Genomic DNA, 26,802 nt, shown 5'->3' on the forward strand with positions numbered 1-26,802 from the left:
GCTGGAGTTAAACCACGACACTGACCCAGTGCCAGGGTCAGATGCCACACAGGTTTTATGAGTTGCATGACAAAATTCACTGTCCGGGGAAAAAGCCATTCTGGTATCTTGATATCTCAGTAGTGAATTAGCCCAAAATGACCAATCTCATATACTCAGGTCTGTCTCTTTGATTTTTACGTTGCAGTCCCAGCACCTCACACAGTGTCAGCAACACTGGTATCTTCCTACTGCCTGACCATACACTAGATACTGCCGGTTGATACCTGCCATGCAGCTGCTCCTACTGTGTGGGTTCCTAGAGCATGAAGAAGAGGAGCAGGAACTACCATACTGCAAACTGGAGGAATGTGCTGCTGAAAGGTACATTCCCAAGAAATAAGTTATCACAAAATTACGCTCTGTCACAACATGTAAGCTTCTCAATAATATATAGTTGTAATACTTACTGAGGGTTGAACTTCATCAGCATTTTTTTCACTTTACTAAGTTCACCCCTTAAACGTTCTTTTTCCCTCTCAGTATTGGGGTCTTGTTTGTTTTTTTGTTTTTTCAGCAAATTGAGGAATACATTCTTAGCTGCATCTTCCACTGAAGTCACATTAAATCTTAAAGTAAATAATATATAATAGACATCAGTTAGGTGAACCCTAATAGCGTTTTCATTTATATGTAATGCAGTTACAATAATATTCAGTGAGACTTATCTGAGAATAGGTAACATCTAATCATTAAAAGCATTTTCCTGTTCCAACTCCAAGTCATTGTCCTCATTCACTTTCAAACTGCTACTATTCCAAAGCAGAGTGGTAAAATGTAAAATGATTCTGCCAATAAATTATCTATAGAAAGTATGCTCAACTCTGCCGTTCCCTAAGCTGGACGCTTGGACATACAGGTAAAACAAACTGTAGCTTAAGTCATTTTATTTTGTCTCAATTACTCAGTTAAGAATCAGTGCCTGTCTTTCTTGGGCTTCTAGATAGCTGTTTTTTCTCATAGCTTTTTCAGTACTGTACTGTTTGGTGTTTAACTGGGATAAAGAATTTTCCAGCTTCACCCTCAAGAAGTGGGTTTTTTTATTCCTGTTGCAGCAAGCAGTCCTATTAACTAATGCCATGCTGGCAACACATGGGGTGAGGTTGCATACTAGTCCATTACAATATTCACAAGTCATTCAAATCTGGCAGTTACCAAGAACAGGAGCAAAAATTGAAGGACTTTATCCTTTTATCCAGAAGGACCAAATACAGATTTCAAGGCTAGAACCTCTCTTTAACTTAAGCTTTTCACATCTTCATGGATGACATAGCTCAATAACAATAATTTGCCATTTACTCTTATTTCTTCCCCTTTGAAGCTCAGACTGAATGACCTAATTTCTCTCTACCACTGAGTGTTTTCAGATGTAAGGAGTACTCAAGTGGTGCCAGGCTGTTTTTTTCCATGGCGGCTCTAAGAAAAGAAAAGAAAACTCTGAACTATTTTTTAGCAGTATTTGGTGGACAAAAGGCTGAACATGAGCCAGCAGTTTGCACTGGCAGCCCAGAAAGCCAACTCTGTTCTGAGCTCTATCAAGCGAAGTGTGGCCAGCAGGTCGAGGGAGAGGTATTCTCCCCCTCTGCTCTTGTGAGACCCCATCTGGAGTACCAGCTGTGGAGCCCTCAACATAAGAAGGATATAGACTGGTTGGAATGAGTTCAGAGAAGGGCCATGAAGATGATCAGAGGGCTGCAGCACCTCTCCTATGGCGACAGGCTGAGAGAGTTGGCTTTGTTCAGCCTGGAGAAGAGAAGGCTCTGGGGAGACCTTATTGCAGCCTTCCAGTACCTGAAGGGGCTACAAGGAAGCTGGGGGGGACTTTTTACTTATAGTGACAGGACAAGGGGTAATGGGTTTAAATTGAAAGTGGGGAGGTTTAGATTAGATATCAGGAAGAAGTTCTTCATGGAGAGGGTGGTGAGGCACTGGAACAGGCTGCCCAGAGAAGTTGTGGATGCCCCATCCCTGGAAGTGTTCAAGGCCAGGTTGGTTGAGGCTTTGAGCAACCTGGTCTAGTGGAAGGTGTCCCTGCCCTTTGCAGGGGGGTTGGAACTAGATGATATTTAAGGTCCCTTCCAACCCAAATCATTCTATGATTCTATGATTCTATAATTCTGTGATTGTCAGTAGGCTCAAAGTTGTGCAAGTCTCATCTTATGCAATCTTACATATATGCAAAACAGGTTGATTAATGCATGTCACTGGATGTAAGCTGAGATTCTGAGAGGCTATGCAGTGTGGAACAATCACCATGTGACAAATGCACAAATTAACAGAACCTCATTCCACCCTTTTCCCTATCAAATGTGCCACTACAGACACCATTTGCACTTCCAAATAAACAGCATACACTTTCCACAAGTTTTACTGACGACACTGGGGCAAAACGACTGAGAATCCAATTCTCATTTTAATGTCATTCAGTTTCTTGTAATTTTCTCAGACAACATTCATGGATTCTAACCTTCCCACACAGTAGTTAAACACTCCCAGTTTTATTTCAGCTAAACCTTTAGTGCCATAAGGATATGTGGGTTGATAGAACTTGTAAGCCTTTACTTTGTATGTTTTAAACCAAAGGTAACAAATACATACACGACATTTGCCAAAGCCGTATCAATATCCATTTTTCTGAACGTGGGCAATACATACGTGATACATGGAATGTAAATACTTACATAAAAAATATGGCAGGCAACTTATCCATCTCATGTAATTTATCAACAAAGCGTACAAAATGCTTCCACTTTTCCTGTTCTGAGCAATCCACAGGTTTCGGCTTAAGGTGCTCCAGTAGCTCATTCACCTGACCAAAGTAGTATTATTGGGGAGATTTTAATGGCAGAAACTTCTGGCTGGAGGTTAACAAATATGAAGACTCCATTTTCCTGTGTCAACTTCTATCAGCTCAAAATTTTTAAATCATTCAGAACTGCAATAGCCACATATATTTTACATGCTAAAAGGTCTGCAAGTTATCAGCTGACTTTGGAGAGAGCTCAGAATGCAAACTGTTGTAGCATTCATGGCTACCATCACTGTGCAAATAATACAGTATCACTAACATACCAAAAATGATATATTTTCACATGTAGGTGTCATATTTCAAGAAATTTGGTTTTTCGCCACATTCTTTATTTTTTCCTTGTTGTTGATTCATCACCTCCTCATATTCTTTTTTATGATATAAGAACAGGTGGCCTCCAGTCAAGGACTTGATTTTCTGCTCATTACTTTAATTTCTGTCTTTTACATAGAAACATAGAGTCTCTCTGTGGTTACACAGAAGGTTTCAAATGAGCAGCAAAGAAGATAGACTAAAAAAGCAGAGCACTGATGCAACATTGTCACTAATTGTAGGAAGCATCTAAAGGAATCAGGAATTGAAATCTCACAGCAGTATCAGAAATCTCGTGAGAAAGAGAAGCTTGTGAAAACAATGCCTTGAAAATGCTTACAGAAATGCCACAAATGTTAATGCTTATCTTTCAAGTACAGCAGCAGCTAAACCTAATAAATAGTCATTATGGGAGAAGAAGAAACTCCCATCATCGTATTAACGATAACAAGAATATAAGAAATGTTACTATTACTATTGTTGCTGTTGTTACGTTAAAGCTGAATACAGTCTTAAGAAAGCACCCTGTAACAACTGTTACCTTCTGTCTTTGGCCATGCACAATCCATTTCCTTACTTCTTTCTTCAGTTCCTGTTCGTATTTCCTCACATCTGCCTTTTTTATTACTACTTTATTCTTGAAAGAGACAAACTCCTCAGGATCTAGCTCCTGACAAAAAACATTAATATAAAACATTGCAGTACTGTGTTATCTATTTATTTTGATATATTTTGCCCACAGTTGTGCATACATACATGTGCCCTCGGCCACTTTTGCCAGACTTTTACCATGGTGTCATAAAGCTGGATGGTCTCTCGCGGAGACAGAGAAAGATCTGAAGGAAAACCATAGTTCTCAATCTGCAAGGAGTTTAAACAAAAGGAAAATAAAGGAATCATTTTGATGGAATCCATGTCGCCTAAATGAAACAGTTGCTAAACCATGGTGACACCAGTATTATGCTTACGTGACTGACTGTTAATGCAGCACATGGATGACAATGTTCAATGATAAAATCACCACGCTTTAGAGAACACACGTACTTCTCCAAATCATTGTATCTTTCTTCATATAAGACTGTGAAGAGACAAAAATACTGTTATGATGCACTTGCTTGTTCTAAACAGCAAGTACTTAATCCTGCAAGATTTGTTTTTATTTGAAAGAAAAAGCAAAACAAAAATCAACTTATTTCACATACCAAAATTAAATTTTTGGCAGAGATAACACTAAAATTTATTTCTTAGTGACAAAATATTCTGGTACATACCTAGTCTAACACGGTATGATTTTTTTTGTTCTTGTACTTTAGATTTCACTTTACATTTTCCTGTAAAGCTCTTTTCAGAGTTTGTAGAGCTTCCTTCTATTTTCTTCTCAGCACGTTGCCAATACCTTTTCACAGACTGTAACCACCTACAGTGCAAGAATAACATAAAAATAAAAGATGTAAAAATATTTTAGGAACATTGCTACAGCTACAGTAGATGAATTATTACAAGCTGCTCCATTTCTCCTAAAGAATTTCCAGTCCCCCTCTTATTACCTTCAGTGCTATTTTATCCATCTTATCCCAGAGTGAAAATAAAAAATGTGAAATAGCAACATTATATATATAAATATAATGCAGGTGTCTTCTCTGATTGATGATGGACAAGCGTGCTTCTCAGGCTTTGGCAATTCAAACAGATGTAAAAGCCTCCTGAATTCCTCTGCAGAGGTCAATTATAATGTCAGAAGGAATAGTAGTGCCTGTTCACATTGCAGAATTACAGTATCATTTCATGCCAACAGGAGGAGAAAGGGTAGCATAATACATGTAACAATATAACTCCAAATCAGTTGCTTCCCAATAGTAATTGACCTCTCTGTCTAAAAAAGCTCATATCCAATTTATATATGCTCTGTGAGCAAGAAAATTCCATACATACTCAGTTAGGTGTTCAGGGTTACTGACAGTAGCAGAGAGTGCCAAAAACGGACATCGAATTGTTACCAAAAGATGCTCCCAAACCTCTGCTCCAATTTCACCGCCAAGACAATGGACCTATGTTTTTGGGGAAAAAAGATTAAAAGACTAGAAGAAGTGTTCCTTATCAAAACGTACCCATAACAGCAGTTTTTTCTGCTTTGCAAAAATCAAAAGTTTGCAAGATCAGTACTGAATAATTCTTATGTTGTAGCAAATGACCAGAAGATCCAAACCAAATACCCAGTTGTTGTTTGCCTTGCACAAATCCAAAACATAGTCTCATGGTAGCTACTGTGAAGAAAATTAACTCTGTCCCAGCTAAAACCAGGACACTAGTAAGTCCCTCTCCAGACTTAACTGGATAGCAAAAAAGTCTAAATTTCAATACTACATTCACTGTTTGTACCCTACATACTCACTGGCAACATTAGCAATTAATTCCATAGATGAAAGAATACAATAGGAATTTTAAATTTAGCCAGTTTAGTCATCGACTTTTTCCCTGGAAAGACTGACAAATACCCTATGATAAGAAATGTGTATGATCCCAATGTGGAATGCTCTATTTGTGCCACTGAAACTACAGTGGTGGCTTTTAGTTTATCAGTTGACTGGCTTGAGAGAAATAAAAGGAAGCTCTTGGTAGTTTTGACTGAACTGTATGTCCTTTTGAGGACTAACAGAGTTTTAAGTTCTTCACTCAAGTACATAAACAGTATGAGCGAACAGGAAAAAGCAAGTAAGTCTTGGGAAAGGTTGGGTTTTTTTTTTTTGCCAGCAATAATGTATGTAATGAAAAAATGAGTCACCAGCATTTTTCCTCAAGATTTTTCATGTATTTGTTACATTGGTTACTATTAAAATTTACCTACCTCATCAAATATAACATATTGTATCCGTTTAGCCCATTTCTGGCAACGAGGAGACAGCATCAAGATTTCTAAACACTGAGGCACAGTCACTAGTATCTAAGAAGAAATGTTTTAAAGCATTATTTTCAAGCAAACTGACTAATCAACTACAAGTAGACTCTATATTTTAAAAGCATTTAAAAATATATACGTATTTGAATTCAAGGTAAGCAAGAATGAATGATTTATCACTGCTCTTTTCAAGAAGGGAAAGAAAGAGGACTCAGGAAACTACAGGCTGGTCAGCCTCAACTCAATTCCTGGGAAGGTGATGGAGCAAGTAATCCTGGAAATCATTTCCAAGCACATGAAGAACAAGAAAGTCGTCAGGAGCAGCCAGCATGAATTCACTGAGGGGAAGTGATGCTTGACCAATCTTGCTCAACTTCTATGATGAAATGACTGGCTTTGTAGATGAGGGGAGACCAGTGGATAGTGTCTTAAGTAAGGCTTTTGACAACATCTCCCACAGGATCCTCAAGGACAAGGTGTTGGAAGTATTGGCCAACTGAGCAGACAGCGAAGTGAACTGAAAACTGATTGGAAGGCTTGGCCCAGAGGTTGGTCATCAGTGCTACAAAGTCTAGCAGGAGGCCAGTAACTAGCAGTGTACCCCAGGGGTCAATAGTGGGCCTGGTCCTGTTCAACATCTTCATTAATGGCCTGGATGAGGGGACAGCGTGTACCCTCAGGAGGATTGCTGATGACACCAAACTGGGAGGAGTGGCTGATAAGCCAGAAGGCTGTGCCGCCATACAGCAAGACCTGGACAGGCTGGAGAGCTGGGCAGAGAGGAACCTCATGAAGTTCAACAAGGGCAAGTATAGGGGCCTGCATCTGGGGAGGAAGAATCCCATGCACTGGTACAGGCTGGGGGTTGACCTTCTGGAAAGCAGCTCTGCAGAGAGGGACCTTGGGAGTCCTCACAATGTGCCCACGAAGGCCAATAGTATCCTAGGGGGCATTAAAATGACCAAGGCCAGCAGGTTGAGGGAGGTTATGCTGCTCCTCTTCTCTGCCCCAGTGAGGCCACATCTGTAGTACTGTGTCCAGTTCTGGGCTCCCCAGTTCAAGAAAGATGGGGAACTAGTGGAGAAAGTCCAGTGGAGGGCTATGAAGATGATCAGGGGAATGGAGCATCAATCTTGTGAGGAGAGGCTGACAGAGGTGGGTCTGCTTAACCTGGAGAAGGATATCTGACAGGATATCTTACCAGTGATGACAAATATCTAAAGGGAGGGTGTCAAGAGGATGGAGACAGACTCTTTTCAGTGTCACCCAGTGACAAGGGGCAACGGGCACAAACTAGAATGCAGGAAATTCCATCTCAACATGAAGAAAAACTTCTCTACTTTGAGGGTGCCAGAACACTGGAATAAGCTGCCCAGAGAGGTTGTGGAATCTCCTCTGGAAATACTCAAAACCTGCCTGGATGTGTTCCTGTTCAACCTCCTTCAGGTGAAGCTGTTTTGGCAGGGGGGTTGGACTAGGTGATTGCCAAAGGTCCCTCCCAAACCCCAGCATTCTGCAATTCTGTGATTTTGTTATGGTACAATTGTTATAATTAGAATTAACATTTTCAGAAGGCAGATATACAGACTACAGAAGTCATTATTATTATTATTATCTGTTAAAACACCTATAAAATATACCTGAGAATTCATGGCATCATTACGATAATCTCTTGTGAAGACTCCACACACTACCAATCCATCTGGAAGTTTCTTAGTGAATCGACTGTATATAGTTCCCACCACTTGGTTTACAAGGGCCTTAAATAAAGCAGGTCATTAGCAAAACTAGAGAGTGTATGTCCAAAGGCATATAATATTCCAAGACGTATAAAAGCATTCAGTTTTGGCACTGATACTGATGTACTGGACTATAATGCACTATGTAATGTACTATTAATTGTAGACTGTCAACAATGTTAACGTTTAAAAGACATGGTACTTGATTTTCAATTATATTCAAATTTCGAAGAAATTCAGTTTATGGAAAGGGACATTTTGTAAAGTGGATACATTATTAATTCTGTGTTTTAATTATTTTCGAAGCAGGTGAAAATAGATCACATTCTACTGCATTTACAAGCATTTTCATGATCTCAGAGTCCTGGGTCTGCAGGTGTAAAATACATTTCTGCACCCACTCTGATATTCAAATAAAAAGATGATTTTGATGCCCAATCTGAGTATAATTACAAAAAAAATTGATCTGACTTACAGAAAACAACCCATAGAGATTGTTATTGACTAACAGCACATGTAATTCCCTATCCGAATATTGCATCACTGACATTAAAATAAGTTTTGGAAGAAATAAAAACATTGTGTCTCAGCACTCAAATCCATTTTTAACTATTAGGATGGGACGTTCATTGAGAAATATATCAGTTGTGACATGCTAGTTGTAGCACTTTTGTATATATTGGTGTTTCTGTCCTTAAATTAGCTATACTGATATTAACAGACAAGAACTCTACATGAGCTTAAGTATTTTGAAGTTTCTTTTGTAAACATGCTGTTTCTAATAAATGTAAATACAAAACAGAATGTAAAGATTCCATTTCTAATTAAAAAAAAACCAAACAACAAAACCAAAACAAAACACACAAACATAAAAAACCCCACAAAACTAAATTTGTGCAGCAAACTACCCCAAATGGTTTCAGAATCATACCAAGAAATATCACAGTCATACATACAGAACAGGTACTAGGATGCAGTGTTACCTTTGTAGGAGCAACATACACAACTACTCCTTCATTGCTTGTTTTCAGAACTTTTTCCATGCAATAGTATGATGCATATGTTTTTCCTGATGAAGTGGGCGCGACAATCACTGCGGACTCATTATTGTCTACAGCATCAAGAAGTTCTCGCTAAGAGAAAAGTGGTAAATTACGTCAAAATGTCTTGTTATGAGGTTCTTATTGAGTAAACCAGCTCTTTCTGCGAAACCATCTCTTATTTTTCCATGTAGACTTTATGTGCACATTTTAGGCTAAAGAAAATCAGAGGTTAACCTAGTCATTTTATGACTGTAATCTTTTCTCCTAACTGTTAATGGAAAAAAGTGGAACTTGCCTATTTCAATCAATTGGTCTGAGATACTGATACCAGAACATTCTGAGTCCAAACCAAGACATTTTCAAAGTACAAAATAAAACCAGTTAACTCAGCAGTGTAAAATTTCATTCCAAACCTTCATTTGGAACTATGAAGCATACAAACCTAGCATACAGCATTTATTAATCTGTATTCTTCCCCATAAAAGTTGTCCTCCATGCTCTCTCATATTATCTTGGACTGTGAAAGTATGGGGGAAGGGGTATAGAAGAGGAAACAGAAATAGTACTATCTTTCTCTATCAGCACATATGCCAAGTTCCACGTTACTTTTCAAGCAAGTGACTGTTTCGCAGATATGGACAGGCAAAGCAGCAAATTCAGCTGGCCTCCCTAGTCCAATAATGAAAAAATATGAGTTAGACTTACTCTGCTTTAGACAGAAAAGTTATTTCTCAACTCATACTATGGGTAATTCTTTAGGAACAAATGAGCAGAGGATGAACACTCAGAGATTATCTAAATGGGGTGTTACCACCACCAAGTATGATAATAAGCAGTGAAATCCCATGTATTAAGTATTTCTTATGTTGAATTCCTTGGGCCAAGCTCTCTGTAGTAAAGCTCTCAGTGTAGAAAGCACATGGAATACAGTCAAAAATGATCTACTGAACTTGTTAAACTTATGACAAAATTAGATTTGTTAAACAACACTCTTTTTGACAAGTAGTATAATAATGTGTATTTTTAAATGGGGAAAAAATCAAAGAACATTTCCATTAACTTTATCCAAAAAGTTTGTGTCTTATTACCTGCCATGTGTCTGGTATGAAATGTTCCACTCGGGGATCTGGATCATTCCTCTCTTCTCTGAGCAAGTAATAATCCATGTATTGTAGCTGAAAGCGAGCCGGACCCACTTCAACAGCATAGTTGCTTGTATTCTGATCATTACTTTCTCTTGTCTATAAGGTCAAATGAAAATTCAAGTAGGTTTGAAAGCTAGCCAGAGATTAAGGAAATGGCACATTTTTTGTTCTGTGGAACTCTACAAGCTTTGAAAAACATGAAAGTGCAGGTGATTTTTAAATAATTTACTGCAGAAATCCACACCATATATCCTCATGTCAGGGTTATGCTTCTATCTCTTCAGAGAAGACTATTCTAAAAATGTTCTGAATGTTCTAAAAATAATATGTCTTTGTAGATGGTGGTGGTCATGTTGTTTTTGACGTCCGAAGAGCTAACAAAACTGGCTAGCGGGCAAAGCTTAGCCTTGTCAAACTACTGCCTGCCAAAGCCTTCTCAACCTAAATTTACGTCTCTTTTTTTCAGCTTGCCCTGACACCTTGTGCAATGAATCACAGTTGCAAGAGGAAATTCAGTATGAAGACTGCGATCCCAAATTTTGTAAAGCATTGTATTTTTAAACAATGCCTGTATACCTTAAGACACAGCAAATTTAATGTTCATAGACACATCTTGTTACAACATCTGATCCTGAAAACCGTATAGTAAAACATTACATGTTACATATATACCCGAAGATCAGAAAATCACATCATAATTTAGGTCATCAGGGATGTCTGGATGACAATTAATCCAACTCACTGCTAGAAGCAGGTGCAATCAGATCAGGTCACTCAGGGCTGTGTTCAAATGAGTTTTTACTGTCTCCAAGGATGGAGATTTCACAATATTTTCAATTTCTTGAAATAAATATTTTCAGTTATTCCTGAAAATTTCAGTTATTCCTAAAAACCAGAAACATGCAGTAGCAAAAGCAAAAATAGGTCCAAAATGCACTGACCTATCTAGAGCCCTTCTGAGCAAGACATTAAACTTGCCAATTTATCCCTTCTGTCACCACAAACCTTTACAACAGACCTTTTTGAGGTCCTCAGATCCCACGTTTCTACTTCCTCAAATGTAATTTCAGCAGTTGCTCATCATTTAGCTTCTAACAGTTATTTCTAACAAGCAGAGTTCAACCGATGTGATGAACTGAACAGCAGGTACCTCTCAGAGATCTCTAAGGCCTCAGGCAGACAAAACTAGAGAAAATTAATCCTGATGCATATTCCAAAGGATATCTTTGCAGCCATATAAAGTTCTATTTACTAAAGGGGAAGTGGCCTATTGTGCCAGCTACAGCCCACTCATATCAAGCTGAGAAATGTATCCATGGAACCGTAAAAATTAATATCTGAAGCAAGAATAGATGGTTCCAAATCTTATGGCACAATACAAAATAAAATAAACTCAATATCGATCTTCTACAGACTATTCAGTGCTTAAGAAAACACTGTTAATATTCAGCTACAGACCCAGTTACAGCAGAATCGTTACAGTCTATCAAGTTACCTGGCCAGATAGTGAGCATGCCAAATTCTCAAATCCAAGAAGTCTTAGATATTTGGTCAGCTTCTGTTGATGTGTTTTCTCCAAGAGATCTTGATACTTTTCAAGAAGGATGTGAATTCTCCTCATGACTTGAACTGCTTTGCTTAAATCTCTAGATTTGCTACCTTTTAAAAAAAAGCTTACAGTTATTAGAGACATGATTGTATCGCTGGGAGCCTTCTGACAGTAGGTATTTTTAGAACAGACCTTATCAGTCCAACCACATTTATGACAACTTAAAAATGAATTTTATTTAAAGACAACTAGACGAAGATGACCCACACTTCTGTGACCAAGCAGTGCTACTAAAGACCAAGCCCCCAAATAATTGTCTGCTTCTGCACACTCAGCTAGAAAAGGAAGTCATACTTCTGACACCTACACAATAACTGAGCTCCCCCATTTCACTTTCCTGACCCACACATTTCTTACTCAATCTTATTAGCAACATATTTCACTCCAATGTTTACAACTCTCCTCAACATGTTTAGAGCAGTGTGTGTTTGGACCCTTCTGATTAAGGGCATGGACTGAACAAGGCAGTTCTGGTGAAACAGGAGGCCACTAACTATGGTAGCGCAGATTTCTGTGCAAATCGTCATCATTCAGACTGTGAGCTAACCACCGCAGCTAATTAAACAACCCACTGCAATATAGATACATTTTAATGTGCATGATACACAATCATTGAAGATATACACAATTACATAAATTATTTCTGTATGCAGTGTTTACAAAGCAAAACAGGAAAACAGCTACAATCTTACTTCATTGGATACTTTACAGCTGACTCAAAGGATCTTAAAATTGCAAAAGTGGACTACAGCCTGATAATACCTAAAAAACACTTTTCATGCTCCTGAAACAGAGCTGTATTTACACATCTTTATTCCAGCTGAGAACGTGCAAAGTCACTCACTCTCTTGGTTAAAGGGAGTGGAAGCTGAATACTCACCCTGAGTTTGGCTATCATACCTTGCTCTCTGCAGTGTTCCTTCCACACTTCTAAACAGGCAGACAGTCCTGTCATTTCTACGCTGAACTTCACAGTTCTACTTTTAAGGGTCTTGAGAAATGTCTCCAATTTATTTATTCCAACAGTCAGATTAGCTTTTATTTCCTTTTCAGTTGGTATACTCAAGGCTCTCCATTGCTCCTGTTCTTTACTTTCTTCTTTAGTTTTCAGCCGCCTGTTGTTTTCCTCTGCAATTATTTCCGCTTTACTTTTCTATGCAACCAAAGGAAGATATTTAGAACTAACCGTCACTGTGGTCAAGCATCATCTAAAAAAAACTAATCCATAAACTCAGTCACAGCAGGTACATTATAGTTTTCAATTTACCTGATTGATGTATTGTGTTTTGGGAATTCTTTAAAACTGTACTTAATTTTGAAGGAGATACAACCTCTGAATCCCAATATATGTTGCTCAAAAGAGCTTCCCTAAGCTTCTTTTTAAGGCAGTATAAAGCATATTTTATACATGGGTAATAGTAATTCTGATCATATTGAGATGCTTTTCAATAAGCTAAATGAAACTAGTTCAACTTACTTGAAGTTAACAAGGTTATTTTATAAACAGACTTTTACAGATAAACCAACAGGCCATAATCTATAATCCATAGTACAGTCTATTATGAAATATTACTCTATTACTATTGCTCAGTATATTTCACGAGTATGCAAGTACATGCTATATACTCTGTGATGTATGACAACATTTATGTAGTTAGGATAAATTGCAATATCAACAGAATATCGCACAGAAAATGTTTCCAAATAGTGCAGGGAAATACATAACTGAATAATGTTTTTTTCCAGTATTTCTCAAGAGTTTCTTAAAGTAAAATTAAATTAATGAACTCCAGTTCCTTAACTCCACATTATAATACTGGCTATGAGACAAAATCTATCAGCTTTTACAGAACTCGTACTTCCTAGGTTTTTTGTTACTTGTGCCTGTTAACATATAATCATTCATCAGAATTCCTATCTAGGAACATAAGTACTTTTGCCAATTAGCTAATTAAATTTTAAGTACCAAGGCAATTTAAATTTCTTCAACTGAGAACTACTAATGCCTTCAGAATACAAAACTTCAGCTGTGGGACTCACCTAGTAGAAATCCTTCACTGGATAAAAGAAAAAAATATTTAGAAAGGGCAACATGAATACACTCACATGCTTTTTTTGTGTCTTTTTGACAGCAGCATTAGCATTCCTTGACACAGCCTCTTGATGTACGATAAGTTTTGAAGTGCTGTCTTCCAAAGTGCTTCCATAAAAATGACGGAAAGTCTGTAACTTTTGTATCTGTCTTCTTTCTTCTGGATCTTTGGATGTTGCTGCAAACAAATGCAATTAATTAAAAAAAGACTCTGATAGAATTCCAGCTTAACCTATTTCCAAGAAAAGATACCTGGCTAATGGACAAATTTCCTAAAAACTCCTCATTGACCTAAAGGCCAAAATCACATTTTGAAAGAGGTTAGCTACTAAGACTCACTGAAATCCAACAGTATTTTGAATTATCTGATAGATAATTCAGTTCACTGTATGATGCAACAGATGATGGAAACGTCTTTGAGAGAAAGTTTTGTGTACTTGCTGGTAGATGCAGTATTGTATAATTCATTTCATGTAAATATGCAAATCTGAGATCAAAGCTACAACCACGGTTTGTTTTCCATAGTGCCTCAAATGGGTAAAAAATTACAGCAAACCATAACGCATAACATCAAGAATTATGAAACAAATAGCTTATGTTTACTTCTGTGTTGGTTTTAGTGGGATAGAATTTCATTTCCTCACAGTAGCTGGTATGGGGCCATGCTTTGGATTTGTGCTGAAAACAATGTTAACAACACAGGGTATTTTCGTTGCTGCTGAGCAGTGCTTACACAGAGTCAAGGCCTTTTCTGCTCCGCAACCCACCCCCACAGTGAGTAGGATGGGGGTGCACAATAACTTAGCAGAGGAGACAGCCCAGACAGCTGACCCCAGCTGAACAAAGGGATATTCCATACCATATGATGTCATGCTCAGCATATAAAGCTGTGGGAAGAAAGAAGTGGGGGATGTTTGGAATGATGGCATTTGTTTTCCCAAGTAACTGTTACACATGCTGCAGCCCTGCTTTTCTGGAGATGGCTCTGAACACCTGCCTGACAATGGGAAGTGGTGAATTAATTCCTCATTTTGCTTTGTTTGTGTGCACAGCTTTACTTTTTTGCTTTACTTATTAAACGGTCTTTATCTCAAGCAACCAGTTTTCTCACTTTCACCCTTCTGATTCTCTCCCCCATCCCACCAGGATGAGGAGGAGTGAGCGAGTGGCTGTGTGGTGCTGAGTTGATGGCTGGGGTTAAACCACAAAAACTTCTTTTACTTTATATTTTAATTCATTTCTCACAAGATCAAGTTGGCTATGCATGTGCTGTGCTAACATCTGAGCAGATTTTGCACATGTATGGTTGTGCTTACTAAGAATTAGCCGAACTGTGTATTTAAACATTAAACTACACATGTACATACAGTTTGCTTATATAAATCTGTGAAGCATTTTGCAAGCACAAGGGAATGTATCATGAACATCGGACCACAAGTGCTCATTCTGCTATACTCATTAGACCTATTTAAGATAATACACAATGCATACACGTAATGCACAGGCACAACAGTGTAATTTAGCTACTGCAGTAGCTCTGGTTTGGCAAGTATTTATACAGCTGCAAATATTTTCTGAAATGAGAAGTCCTTCTCCAAAACCACGATAACCTTTACAATACTGTTCTAGCCAACATGGACAGGTGGGCTTTGTGTTAGTTTTTCTTACCATCAGCATTGCACCATACTCGCTCATAGTCCTCAGTCAAAGGTCTGCCAGAATGCCAGTGACGAAGCTCATCAAATTTCTTATATTTAACAAGTGAAGTAACTGTAGGATCATTGCTGAAATATACAAACATTAAACAGAGCAGAAATTAAAAGTGTTTTCTGTCATCTCTAATAAAGCATTCAAAACATTTTAAAAATGAGTATTTATCAAAACACAATTTTACTGTGGCAAAAAACCAACATAGATTCTACTCCAAATACAGTGTGTCAGGATAGCCTCAGTTTTTCAGAAAGAGTTACTAACAAACAAGGTAAAACCTCTCTTTTTCCACTTACTTTTATACAGATTAATCACAGAATGCAATAGAACCATAGAATCACATAATCTTTTAGGTTGGAAAAGACATTTTTAAGATCACCAAGTCCAACTGTTACCCTAATAACTGCTGATATCACCACTAAACCATGTCCTTCAGAACCTCGTCCACACGTCTCTTAAACATCTCCAGGGATGGTAACTCAACCACCTCCCTGGGCAGCCTATTCCAGTGTAACTACATAACTCACATGCTGGCTAAAAAATACTCATTGTGCAGCAGAGAGCCCATTTCCACAAGTAGCAGAGCAAAAGTAAAGGATAACCTGTTATTACCTTTCAGTATTTTTATTCAATGTTTTCCTTTCCTGAAATCTATCTGAGCTTTGCAACTCAGGATAAGGCCTTTCAAATACAAATTGTACATTTAGAAACACAGTTCAGAATGTAAAATAATAATCAAAGACTATAATGCAAAAAAAATAACACTATGAGAAAATATGGATATATTGATTCTTATCCATTCTTGTTCTGACCTTTCTGTTAATATTTACACCAATACAGGGAAATGTGAAATTTTACCGAGTCATAGCAAAAGCACTTCCACATTTGTGCAAACTGAGCATAATATGGATGTAAAGTGCAGGGCAATAGCAAATAAGCCCATATAATGTTATTTCATTAAAATAAAACACATATATGTACCTTTCTAAAATAGGCAGATCTTTCAAAACATCTCCAGCATAATCTTCAACAAGATCAGATTTCACTGAGATTAGTCCAATGTTAGGAATTTCTTCTTTACAGGCTTTACAGTGTAAAAAATAATTAATATTGTTTCATTAACAATATATATAACTGTACATCATACTTGAAAATTCTGTCAAGTTTCATTATAAATTAAATTCTATAAAGTCAAATTTCCTAAAAATAAGCAGCATTTTACTAGTTCCCCTATGCCTGTTTCTTCTAAAGCATGGGAAGAAGAATGAAGCAGACATCATTATTGCTTCCGAGCAGATATTCTCATAAGCCATTTTAGACACCTACACTAACTTTCTGAATGCTACGACCCATCCCATTCTCACAGGCATCTACTTTCCTGCACCTATTCCACAAAGACCACAGTCCCCTAAATTCACACTTTCAACTGCACTTACGTGAGGTGACTAAAGATGACACGTAAGATTGTGCATCCTTCCCACATTTAAGTCTAGCCACAACTTCAATCTTCAACTTCCTTCCCTCCAAACAAGATACAGAAATAGGCAACACAAGTGCTGTGCCAGAAGATGCCTTAATATCCCACAGATAACAACCTGGGTTTTTTGCCCACTAGAGCCCACTTTGCCCACTTGACATCTTTGAAACCAGCTGAAGAACACCCACAGGGTCGAATTATACTCCAGGCTTTACTGAATTTCTTACAAACTGTCTCTTCTAAAGTTCTCTACAACTTGATAGGTTTAAAACAAGCATCTGAAGGTTGTAACAAAACTGGTTCTCAAGAAATGTCTTCAAGGCCAGGCTGGACGTGGCTTTGAGCAACCTGGTCTAGTGCAAGGTGTCCCTGCCCATGGCAGGGGGGTTGGAACTAGATGATCTTTAAGGTCCCTTCCAACCCAAACCATTCTATGATTCTATGATTCTATGAAATGTCAGACATCACACAAAAATCTCTACATACTCCTTTCAGATATTCAGAATAGGTCTTGTAAGTGAGGGAAAAAACCAAATAATCTCTGAGCCAACTACACACTTCCCCAGTTATGGGCTACTGACAGAATGACAGTGTAATTTAAGACACTTAGGGGCAAGTCACATTTCTACAACCTTCAGGCATTGCAATATGAGCTACAGTGATGGATGGACTCTCTACCATTATGGTAACAATTCTATATCTCAATTTGCTGCTCCCATGACAACCCTTTGCCATCATGTACAGAGATGTTCTTCACAAGCAACCTTCCTGCAGCATAAACGTTACGTTAATTATAAATAATTATTATGTTTTTTTACTATTATATGTATTACACTGATCATGTTTTTAACCATACATACAGAAGATTTGGGCTAGCAATTATGGAACTAAAGCCAATTCCCACTGAAGTCAATAATGATACTTGTGTCTACAGTGGAGTCAGAATTTCATCCCTAAGGCCTGGTCAGACTTACCTGGCATCAGCTGCAAGTTTTGCGAGTGGGTTGAAAGGAAGGAGGACAGGATCCATGAAGCATGGATTAGATTTGTGATCAGGATAAAATCATATCACTACTCCAAGAACTTGCAGTGATAGTAATAAAGATCATGCTTCTAACTCAATAATTTGTGTATTGTCATTACCTCTAAATAACGTCTGTTCCCGTTCAAGAAATAGTTGGGTGGTCTGTCGTATGGGGAAGGCATCTCCAATACTGTATTCCACAGCCAACTTTGTTACAGTGCCCCATAAAAATTGGTATTCACTCTCCATTTCTTTCCCTATTGAACTCTAATCCTGCATAGGGAAGAAAGAAAGGGGGAAAAAAAGAAAGAAAATATACTTTACAATTAAGTTTCCTCAAATAGAACCTACCGATTCACCTATGCAGCGTCAGGCAGAGAGACTTCAGTCCTACCCAAAGTCTTTGGTAATTAGAACAGAATTTGTACATTCACAGTTTTTAATAGCCCATGGTATTAATAACTAAATGTACTGAGAAGATGTATTTTGAAAAAACACCAGATTTAGACTGTCTGTGGAAGTCTGCAGGCTCCACAGCTAAAGAAGAGTTTCTCTCACCTTCACCTCCTGCAGCGTAGGATCTTGTATTGATAATTATTAGTACCCAATAATAGGTATCTTTGTGAAACTGTTTCATATTCATAATTTATATTTCCTTTAAAAATTCCTCTACATTTGCTTTACTGAGGTACATACAGGACATCTTGTGACCCGATTCATAAGGCAGGTGTTCTGATTTACTATCAGACACACAGACAGACTCATGGCAGAGGATTTCAGGTAAACAGAATTACTCTAAAAGAACATTTGCTACAAATCTTTTCCCATGCATTCTTACTCTGTCAGCTTTTGTAATTTTTTGTGAATCTTAACACATCTGATGGTGTTCTTAAAGCTCCAGCTCCCAAATTCACATATTTATAAGACAATATATGATTTTATCTGAATCAATCTCATCTGAAATTGAAATTATTATTCAATGTCACAGTAACAGTAGGGTTGGAATCCAGTTTCTGTTCTGACTGTGTTGCACTAAGACAAAATGAAATGGGTAGAAAACAGGCTAAAAAACAAACAGTTGAGAATACGCAATAAAATTGCAACAGAGCTCTTACTACCTATGCTATATCACTTTTCCTTTGCATAAGTACAGGTGGCACATCAAAAATACGACATGGTAAAGTATTCTGAAGGACGACTCTTGAAAGATACTTTCACACATTATTTTCTCGACTTGAAAAAAGTTTCACTATTATTCCATAAAATGTATCCATTATCATACGGTTAATTAGAAAATTGTGGTCATTTATGCTAGTACAAGCAGTTTCATTCTCATTTTGCAGCTTAATGAAGTTAGAAATGTAAGAAAGCAAACTATTCAACAAAGATAAATACCTTCAGTGCATTCAACCTCATAGTAATGTGCAAGATTTATGTGCAGTGAATCATCATTTAAGTCAGGGAGGTAAGTTAAATCCAGTTTCCAATCATTTGTATCACTTAGCCGTTTCAGAGCAAAATGCATACACAACTGTTGCTGTTAAAATAAAGCAAACAATTAACTCTCATAGAGCACCATTTTCACATGGAGGGATCAAAGCATCTCCAAGGCAAAGTTAACAAGGTTAACTACCACAGATTTTATTGACATGAAAAACAACATAGCGTTACTTGACCTTCTCTGTGATCAGGAAACTACTTTCACTGCTCTCCTCCACTGTAATAACCAACTTCAAATAACAAAAAGGCCTGCCATCAAACTTCCCATACTGGGTAAGACCAAAAGGTCCATCTAGCCCTAACACAAACACTGACTAGCTGGAGATGCCTAAGAAGAGGTCAAGTATAGAAATACTGCTGCAAACATTCTCCTAGCCCCACTGATTTGTGGCTTGCAAGATTCTTGAACCAGGTAAGGCTTGTTTCCAGCAGGTACATTATGTTTTTTGATCTTAGCAGATGACCTAAGTAGTGTATAAAGGAAAATTAAAACTGCAATAACAATTGGACTTGATGACTGGTGAGGTAAGACAGTGCTACACATACCATTTTTATTAATGGTAAAACCTGCTTACTCCAGCACGATTTAATGATCCTAATCCGAGCTCTCTGCGAAAGAGGCATATGCAGAAGAAAAGTCACTGTAAGACATTGCATTCTACAGAGGTCAGCTGCTTCTTCTGGAGACAGGGGTTTACTTCTTCCCTGTTGAGAGATAACAGATAAAAATTTCACCACATCCTTCAGTAACGTAATTGCGCCCACTTCTGCTTAATTAAGTGGTTTACACTTTGTTTAAGCAGCTAATAATTTTGACCTGTTTGAACAATCTGTGCATTGTAATTACTTGTGGATACACTTACATTAAAATGAACATTCTTGCAGAATCAGTTACAATGTTAAAAAATTTCTTTTAAAAAAAAAAAAAGACTATGAAAATCAAAAGACAAAACTTAAAAAAAGAAAAAAGGCAGTGTGTCTGGCTAGAAATGTTACTATTTTAAGAGGAAAAGTTGATATCTACATGTCAGCCTATGCTCTTTTCTCAACTGCACAGCAAAAAGTCTGTAGAGAAATCCAGCTGTGCTAACCATTCACAGCTATCCTGTAGCCCACTGAATATGTGACTCATAAAATAGTACTGACATATTGCGTCTGGGTTAACTTGATGAAGACATCAGGCTTGTAGTAGGGTCACAAAAATGATGTCATGACCTCATCCACAAAGAAGCCTTTTTTCTGAAACATCTTGCTAACTTGAGGAAAAGTGTATTTTTCTGTAAAAGCTAGTATGCCACTGAACATTAGGAAAAGAAAAATAATGACAGCAGATACCTTCTAAGGTAAAGCTTCCTATGGAAGTCATTGCTCCTAAGGCAAAACATTCCCAGGAATAGCCTCTGTGGCAGAGAGCACAGTGCCACCCACAGAGAGACATGCTCCTTTGGAAAAGCTGTGGCCACAGTAATTATGTGAACCAGACCACTTACAGAGTGTAGGAGTGTACAGAGTACAGCCTTCAGCTTGGGATCTAGAAGGACAGCCATCTCTCCTGTTAGCAAAATGTTTATGGTCACTGTGCTGAAAAGATATTAAAAAATTTCTTACCTTTGCCGACTGCTTTTTCTTTGCTCCCACAGAAGTATTTGCATTTTCTAACATGTTGCTGTATATTTTTAATCCCACAGCACAAGCAAGAACACAGACAACACGCCGAATGTCAGATCCTTCAGGCCACAGTTGTTTCAACAGACAGACAGTCTGGTGAACCTGTAGTCAGAACATTATGAATAGCCCAAATTACTGCTATAATCAAAATTATGAAAAAGATTATAATTGTCCTTAATAGAGTTCCATCAGAGAAGAGAAAAAAAGGGTATGAAAACTACAGAAAGAAAAGTGGGTACAATTATTAGTAAAAATAGCTTTTTTGTCACATGCCTGAGCTGATAAGCTTCCCACTGATAAGCAGCATCCCACTGATGGGATTCATTCAGCTTACAGCTGAACCTTCCCAGTTCAGTGAACTTTAAAGAAACAACTTCAAGAGGCTGTGAAGAAAAGTGGCCAAAGAGGAGACCTTCTCAGGCTCAGGATGTCACTTGAAGATAAGGAAGAGGGCCCCTAGTTCTGACTAGGAGAGAATTTCAGGTAAAGGAAAGGAGGAAGACAGTCAACCGGAGGAGAAAAAAGAAAAAGTGTCAAAGAGGTCCAATTACCTCTTTTTGTATGCTTGCCAGGCTCAGCTTGAGATGTCCATATAGGTACATGAATGGTTCTTTGCACCTGACTAGGTTTTCACAGGCACATCGCAGCTCTTGTTTATACTAAGTGCACAAGTCAAAGTTATATGCAAAAGTCAATAGATACAATGCCTCGGGGACTACTAGCCACAAACAGAAAACATTCAGATACATATCAGTCCTCAGCCTCCAAGAAACAAAGGTTCTAAATAAAATTCTAAAAATCACATCCCTGGTCTAAATGCTAGTCCTGTCTGGCTTATTATAAGTCATCTAAGACACGATACTAAAGATATGGGAAAGGCTCTATGTGAGACTATCATATCTTAAGTGAATAAGGGTGTGAAATGAGACTATAAAGAACAGGGCAGGAATGTGCCACCAATCACAATGTTTGCCTGTTAAGGACTTCAAGACCAGAAGAGTAAAGAAACATAAAATGAGCCACATTATCAGTGCTTTATAATTTTAATATGAAAAATAATAATCATATTGAGATATTTTAATTAAATCTGCTAAATACCACTAACAGTGTTATATAAAACCAACAATGAATTTGTGTAACTTACCTTTTGAAAAAATGACCTGTGCTGGTACACACTCTGAACATGGTATCCATAAACTCTAAGAATATCATATTCCTGTCCTGAAGCAAGCACAACACTGATTTTCTTTGACAATGAATGAGCAATTAAAACAGAGAAATAGTCTGTTTGGAGAGTGGTCAGTCCCATGTCAGATATGATGATGAAGTAAGGATAGCTTTTCTTCAGGAAAATCTCCCAATCGGATGATAAACAATTGGAAAATTCAGTATGAACAGTGGTGCCTGTGTTATGCCTCAGGTGTTCTATTAATGCAGTACGTAAAAAAAGAAAATGAGGATATGGAAAGTACATCTGTTCTGCATCCTGTGGGAAATAAAACCAATGAAATACTGAGTTACATTTGTTGACATGATGAACAGTTTTCTAACCCTGATTAGAATCGAGCAGTTGGTTTTGAAGGAATGCAGTGGCTTAAACAGCAAACAAATGTTAGTTGTTCAGTACCTTGAAGAAAGCAATGATGTATTTTGCTCCTTTTTCAGTGAAATCCTTCAGGAAGTATTCAATTTGGTAGAAAAACTCTAGATATTGTGTTTCCTTGTCTAAAAACATAAGTAGTAAGGAGTCCCCATCTATCACAAAGAACTCAGACTCAACGAAGTCTTTTAACAGACTGACATACCTGAAAGAAAAAGAAGTAGCATGTACGTAACATTACTCCAAGAAATGCTGGGGACATGGGACAGAAGGAATTTGCTTAGTAAATAGTTTTCAAAATAAATGGGTTTATTAATTAAATCAACTAAACCCTAAATGTATAAAGTAAATCAATAGCAAACAATCTTTCTTTGATCTAAGGTTAGTCCAAAATAGCTTGCAAACCTTTCAGTTATTAAATGTATTAGCAATTGTCTCTTTTACAACTTCAGATACTTTTGTAGTATCTGAGGTTTCTGTGACTTATGTGGCACCTCTTGTCCATGTCTGCTATGCAGAAGGTGTTATCCATTCTATAAAAATGCCCCACAAGTGATAACCATAAAGTATATTTACAGAGCCTTCCTGCCCGAACTTCCAGCTATAATTAGCAAGTGGGTTATCAACAACTATCATGACAATGACAACTACCTCCCTCATCCAAGCAATGTCTATGGCAGGAAAAATACCTTAACAGCAAAAGGAATCCAGTCACAATACATCTCTTCAAGAGGCCAAAGAATTAAAAAAACTTCTTCATCCCCTTCCCATTTCAGAAAACTATGAAAGTCGATAAAGTCTGCATTAGCCAGTTTTAGGTCAAATTTGAAACAAATCCACTTCACTGAAGATGGCAAGTATAAACAGGCAGCACCACAGTGGTTTTGAATATGTCCTAGCAATTGGCTGCCTTCTCCAGCTCTTTTAGAATCGATTAAAAGTGCAAGGATATGATGTTTCACACAGGACAGTACAAGGAGTCAGAAAAACTTTTGCCAGTCCAGATGAAGAAGAGGCAAGCACTTCTAGTAAAGGTTCTCTGCTTCCATGTTGCCTATTACATACTACACTGTCTATTACCTATTACAATACTAATGCATATTATGAGAACATCCATACTCTAATGATAAAAACATACTTGTTTTCTTCAAGGCTATCAAAAATGCCTGATACACAATCACCTTAGATGCACACTTTGGAACACCCAGCTTTCCTTTCTGGCTGGGATCAACAGCCTCCAGTTTATAACCCCATTTTTTTCTCTGATGCAATGAGTAGCCTTACATGAACAAAAACGATATAAACTTCTGGTTTACACATTTAAATTGTCTGCCTAATGACAATCTCTTCAGCATGTCAGCTCCAGAATGCAGAGAAAAAACTTCATTGTCACAGTGAATGGCACTATTGCTAATCCTTTTCCATATCAAGTAATCAGAATCTGGAGATGCAGAAGATAATGCATGAGAACTCACATGCCAAAACACAGAAGGTATATATAAAAAGGAAAATTTCACAGGAAAACTGTTTTATATATGATGTAGCCTTAAAACATGAGGAAACATGCCCAAAAAAAGCATGACAGAGAATTTGAAAAAGAATAAAGAGCAATAGTCAAAATTGTTAAATAGTTAAAATTGCAGACAATCTCTACTCTTTGGGCAGACTTTTTCTATTATATTAGGAATCCTCCTTCATGTGCTGGAGGAAGTATGGAATCCTAAGCATGCTTTATGTCTCCTGGTTTTCCACAAACCTAGGTGATGAGCACATCCTTCTCTAAGGAGTACTACACTGTGATGTCTACTTAGATCGAAGAAACTATTTTTATTACCATTTACTACATTTGTTTCCATGAACCCCACTGTACTTACTGAGCTCTGGATAGGAATGTCCAAATGTGTAGCCTCAAGTTCTCCAGAAATTCACAATGTTTTCTTACTTCTAAAATAATCGCATACATGGTTACTGATAGAACCATATAACCATAACTCATTAATTAATTACAAAAGAGCCAAAAGGTAAAACACTGCAATAAAAGACACACACACAAGCATAAGCTAGTAACAGTTCCTCACCAGGTCTTCGGGAATCACATTTGTGCTGGAGAACACTGAAATCATCGCCTTTAGTTTGTGATGTCTGCCGTGTCCTCCCCACAGTGGTCGAGATTCTATGAACATTACTGTAATCTAGGTCTTTGGCTTCTTTTTCTCTATATTCCTCTTCTTTAAGCATCTGCATAACAGCTGCTTCTTCTTTGTCACTGGTGTCATCCTCCTCACTACCTCCCTTTTTTGGACTGAAGCCTATTTTCTCACTGTCACTACACTCACTGTCCCTATCGTCACTACCAGAATTCTCATTCGCATCATTATGAACTACTTTTTTGAAACAATCTGCTGCAGAATCCATCGCAGATCTTGATTCTGGCATCCAAGAAAAGAAAACTCTAAGAAAGAAAGAGATATTTTTCAGGAAATATGGTATGCTTTGAGGCTTCAACCATTAAATTAGCTACTTCATAATCACACTGGAATAAAACTTTAAGAAAAATCAGAAAGGATTTTGTGAACATCATTGTGAGACATATTTTCATTTTAAAATAAAAACATATTTCAATGAACTCAAATTTTTCATATAAGGAAAACACAAGCTTTTATCTTTCTTAAAGTTTACTAAAGAGGAGTATTACATATCTGTTTTGAGCTTTGCATGAAGGGACCCCTGGGTCATAATTTGCTATGTTAGTTATATCTACACGGCACGATCCAAGGAATGATGTGACTTGTAACCACACCCTTCGTGCTAGTCCAGTCACGAGCAGGCACACTGCAACATCTTATTGCATTATGGGGGTAGTCATGGTTTGGTATCAATCCCACTTTTTAATCCAGTTTTAGCTTTTTTCTTCTTTTTTTTTCAAGAGTAGAATTCTCAGATCTTGAGTAAGCATACAACCGTAATGGTTAGGGAAACTCCCCGCTTTATAAGGTCATGATGTTCAGTTCCTTTGAGCTAAAGAACAAACAAGCAGCTTGGGATAGCCCTGCACACTCCCTACCACATCAGCTCAGTTCTCCCAAACTCAGTTTTCTCTAGTTTCCATTAGGTAACAGCCTCATGCAGTATTTATTGTTGCCGTGTTTGCCACTGCAATATTCAGATGCCTATATAAAACCAGATAGGATTATCCTTCATTTTCCTGAGACCATAAAAGGACTATTTCATCTTCAGATGTGATTTTTAGTCTTATAACATTTCTTAAAAAACTAGCAACAGAAACTGAAGTGCAACCTCTATTTCTCAGATTTCATGAACAACTCCAAACTAGGCTGAAACTTTCTTTTTAATTTTCACCCTGCATTAAACTCCTAGCAAGTGAAGTTGCAGAAAGAAACAAAGACACATTTTTATTATCTACTTGTAAAATACTGTACACAGTGTGCTGTATTAGAGTGGTGTGTGCTTAACCTATCTTTACAGTTGGACTTTAATACCTATTTTCACAAAATATATTTGTACACATACAGCCACCTTTTGTGTACCTGAATACATATGTTCTGTCAAGGTAGAAATAAACTTGAGACTTTTCTCCATTTTCTTATCTAAATTGAAACAGGTATATTCTCAAGCCTTTGGGCTTGAGAATACCATTCTGGGGTGAATCATGTATTTCTGCATGCTGAATTTATCGCTTACCTAGAAAATGGCAGTTACAGCTTCAGCAATCTCTTGAGCAAGCACGACTTTCCATCTCTGAAAATGTGAAGTCACCTGTTCACAAAGAAAGTTAAACTGTGTGTGTACGTACCCACGTATGGACTGCTGTATTTCCTTTAAAAAAAAGGGGGGGAGGGGGGGGGGCTTAAATGATTTGCTACATTAGTGCTTTTCCAGAGTGCAGACGCTTACATCTGAGGTGCTCGGGGCTACAGTGTGGACAGAGGCAACCAGGTTGCTTGGACGGGCTGCCAGCAGCCTCACTGCCCCTCCACCGAGAAGGGTGGTCCCTCGCTGCCCGCGGAGTCCCGCATGTTCCCCGGCTGCTGTCCACCCTCCCCGTCCGGCCCAAAGACAACTGCATCCCGAATACAAACCCCAGCCCCAGCTCCAGCACCCTGTCTAAACCCAACCCC

General features: G+C 37.8%; 1 protein-coding gene across 1 annotated transcript; it reads right to left on the reverse strand.

The window, feature by feature from the left end:
* Positions 1–449: 449 nt before the first annotated feature.
* LOC104507692 (probable ATP-dependent RNA helicase DDX60) lies at positions 450–25,078 on the reverse strand (the record flags this gene model as incomplete). Its single annotated transcript, XM_010149054.1, is given in 25 exon segments — positions 450–608; positions 2,721–2,848; positions 3,702–3,830; positions 3,917–4,021; positions 4,129–4,238; positions 4,432–4,577; positions 5,093–5,208; positions 6,006–6,101; positions 7,697–7,816; positions 8,779–8,928; positions 9,927–10,079; positions 11,479–11,642; positions 12,493–12,745; positions 13,699–13,862; positions 15,353–15,468; positions 16,376–16,478; positions 18,015–18,162; positions 19,271–19,432; positions 19,942–20,100; positions 21,004–21,165; positions 21,615–21,722; positions 22,208–22,549; positions 22,691–22,868; positions 24,538–24,607; positions 24,742–25,078. Coding segments are annotated over 25 exon segments (3,878 nt in total), but the record flags the coding sequence as incomplete, so codon positions are not given.
* Between the last annotated feature and the right edge of the window lie 1,724 nt (positions 25,079–26,802).

The sequence above is a fragment of the Eurypyga helias genome, unplaced genomic scaffold (assembly GCF_000690775.1).
Source record: "Eurypyga helias isolate BGI_N326 unplaced genomic scaffold, ASM69077v1 scaffold25943, whole genome shotgun sequence".
Taxonomy (NCBI): Eukaryota; Metazoa; Chordata; class Aves; order Eurypygiformes; family Eurypygidae; genus Eurypyga; species Eurypyga helias.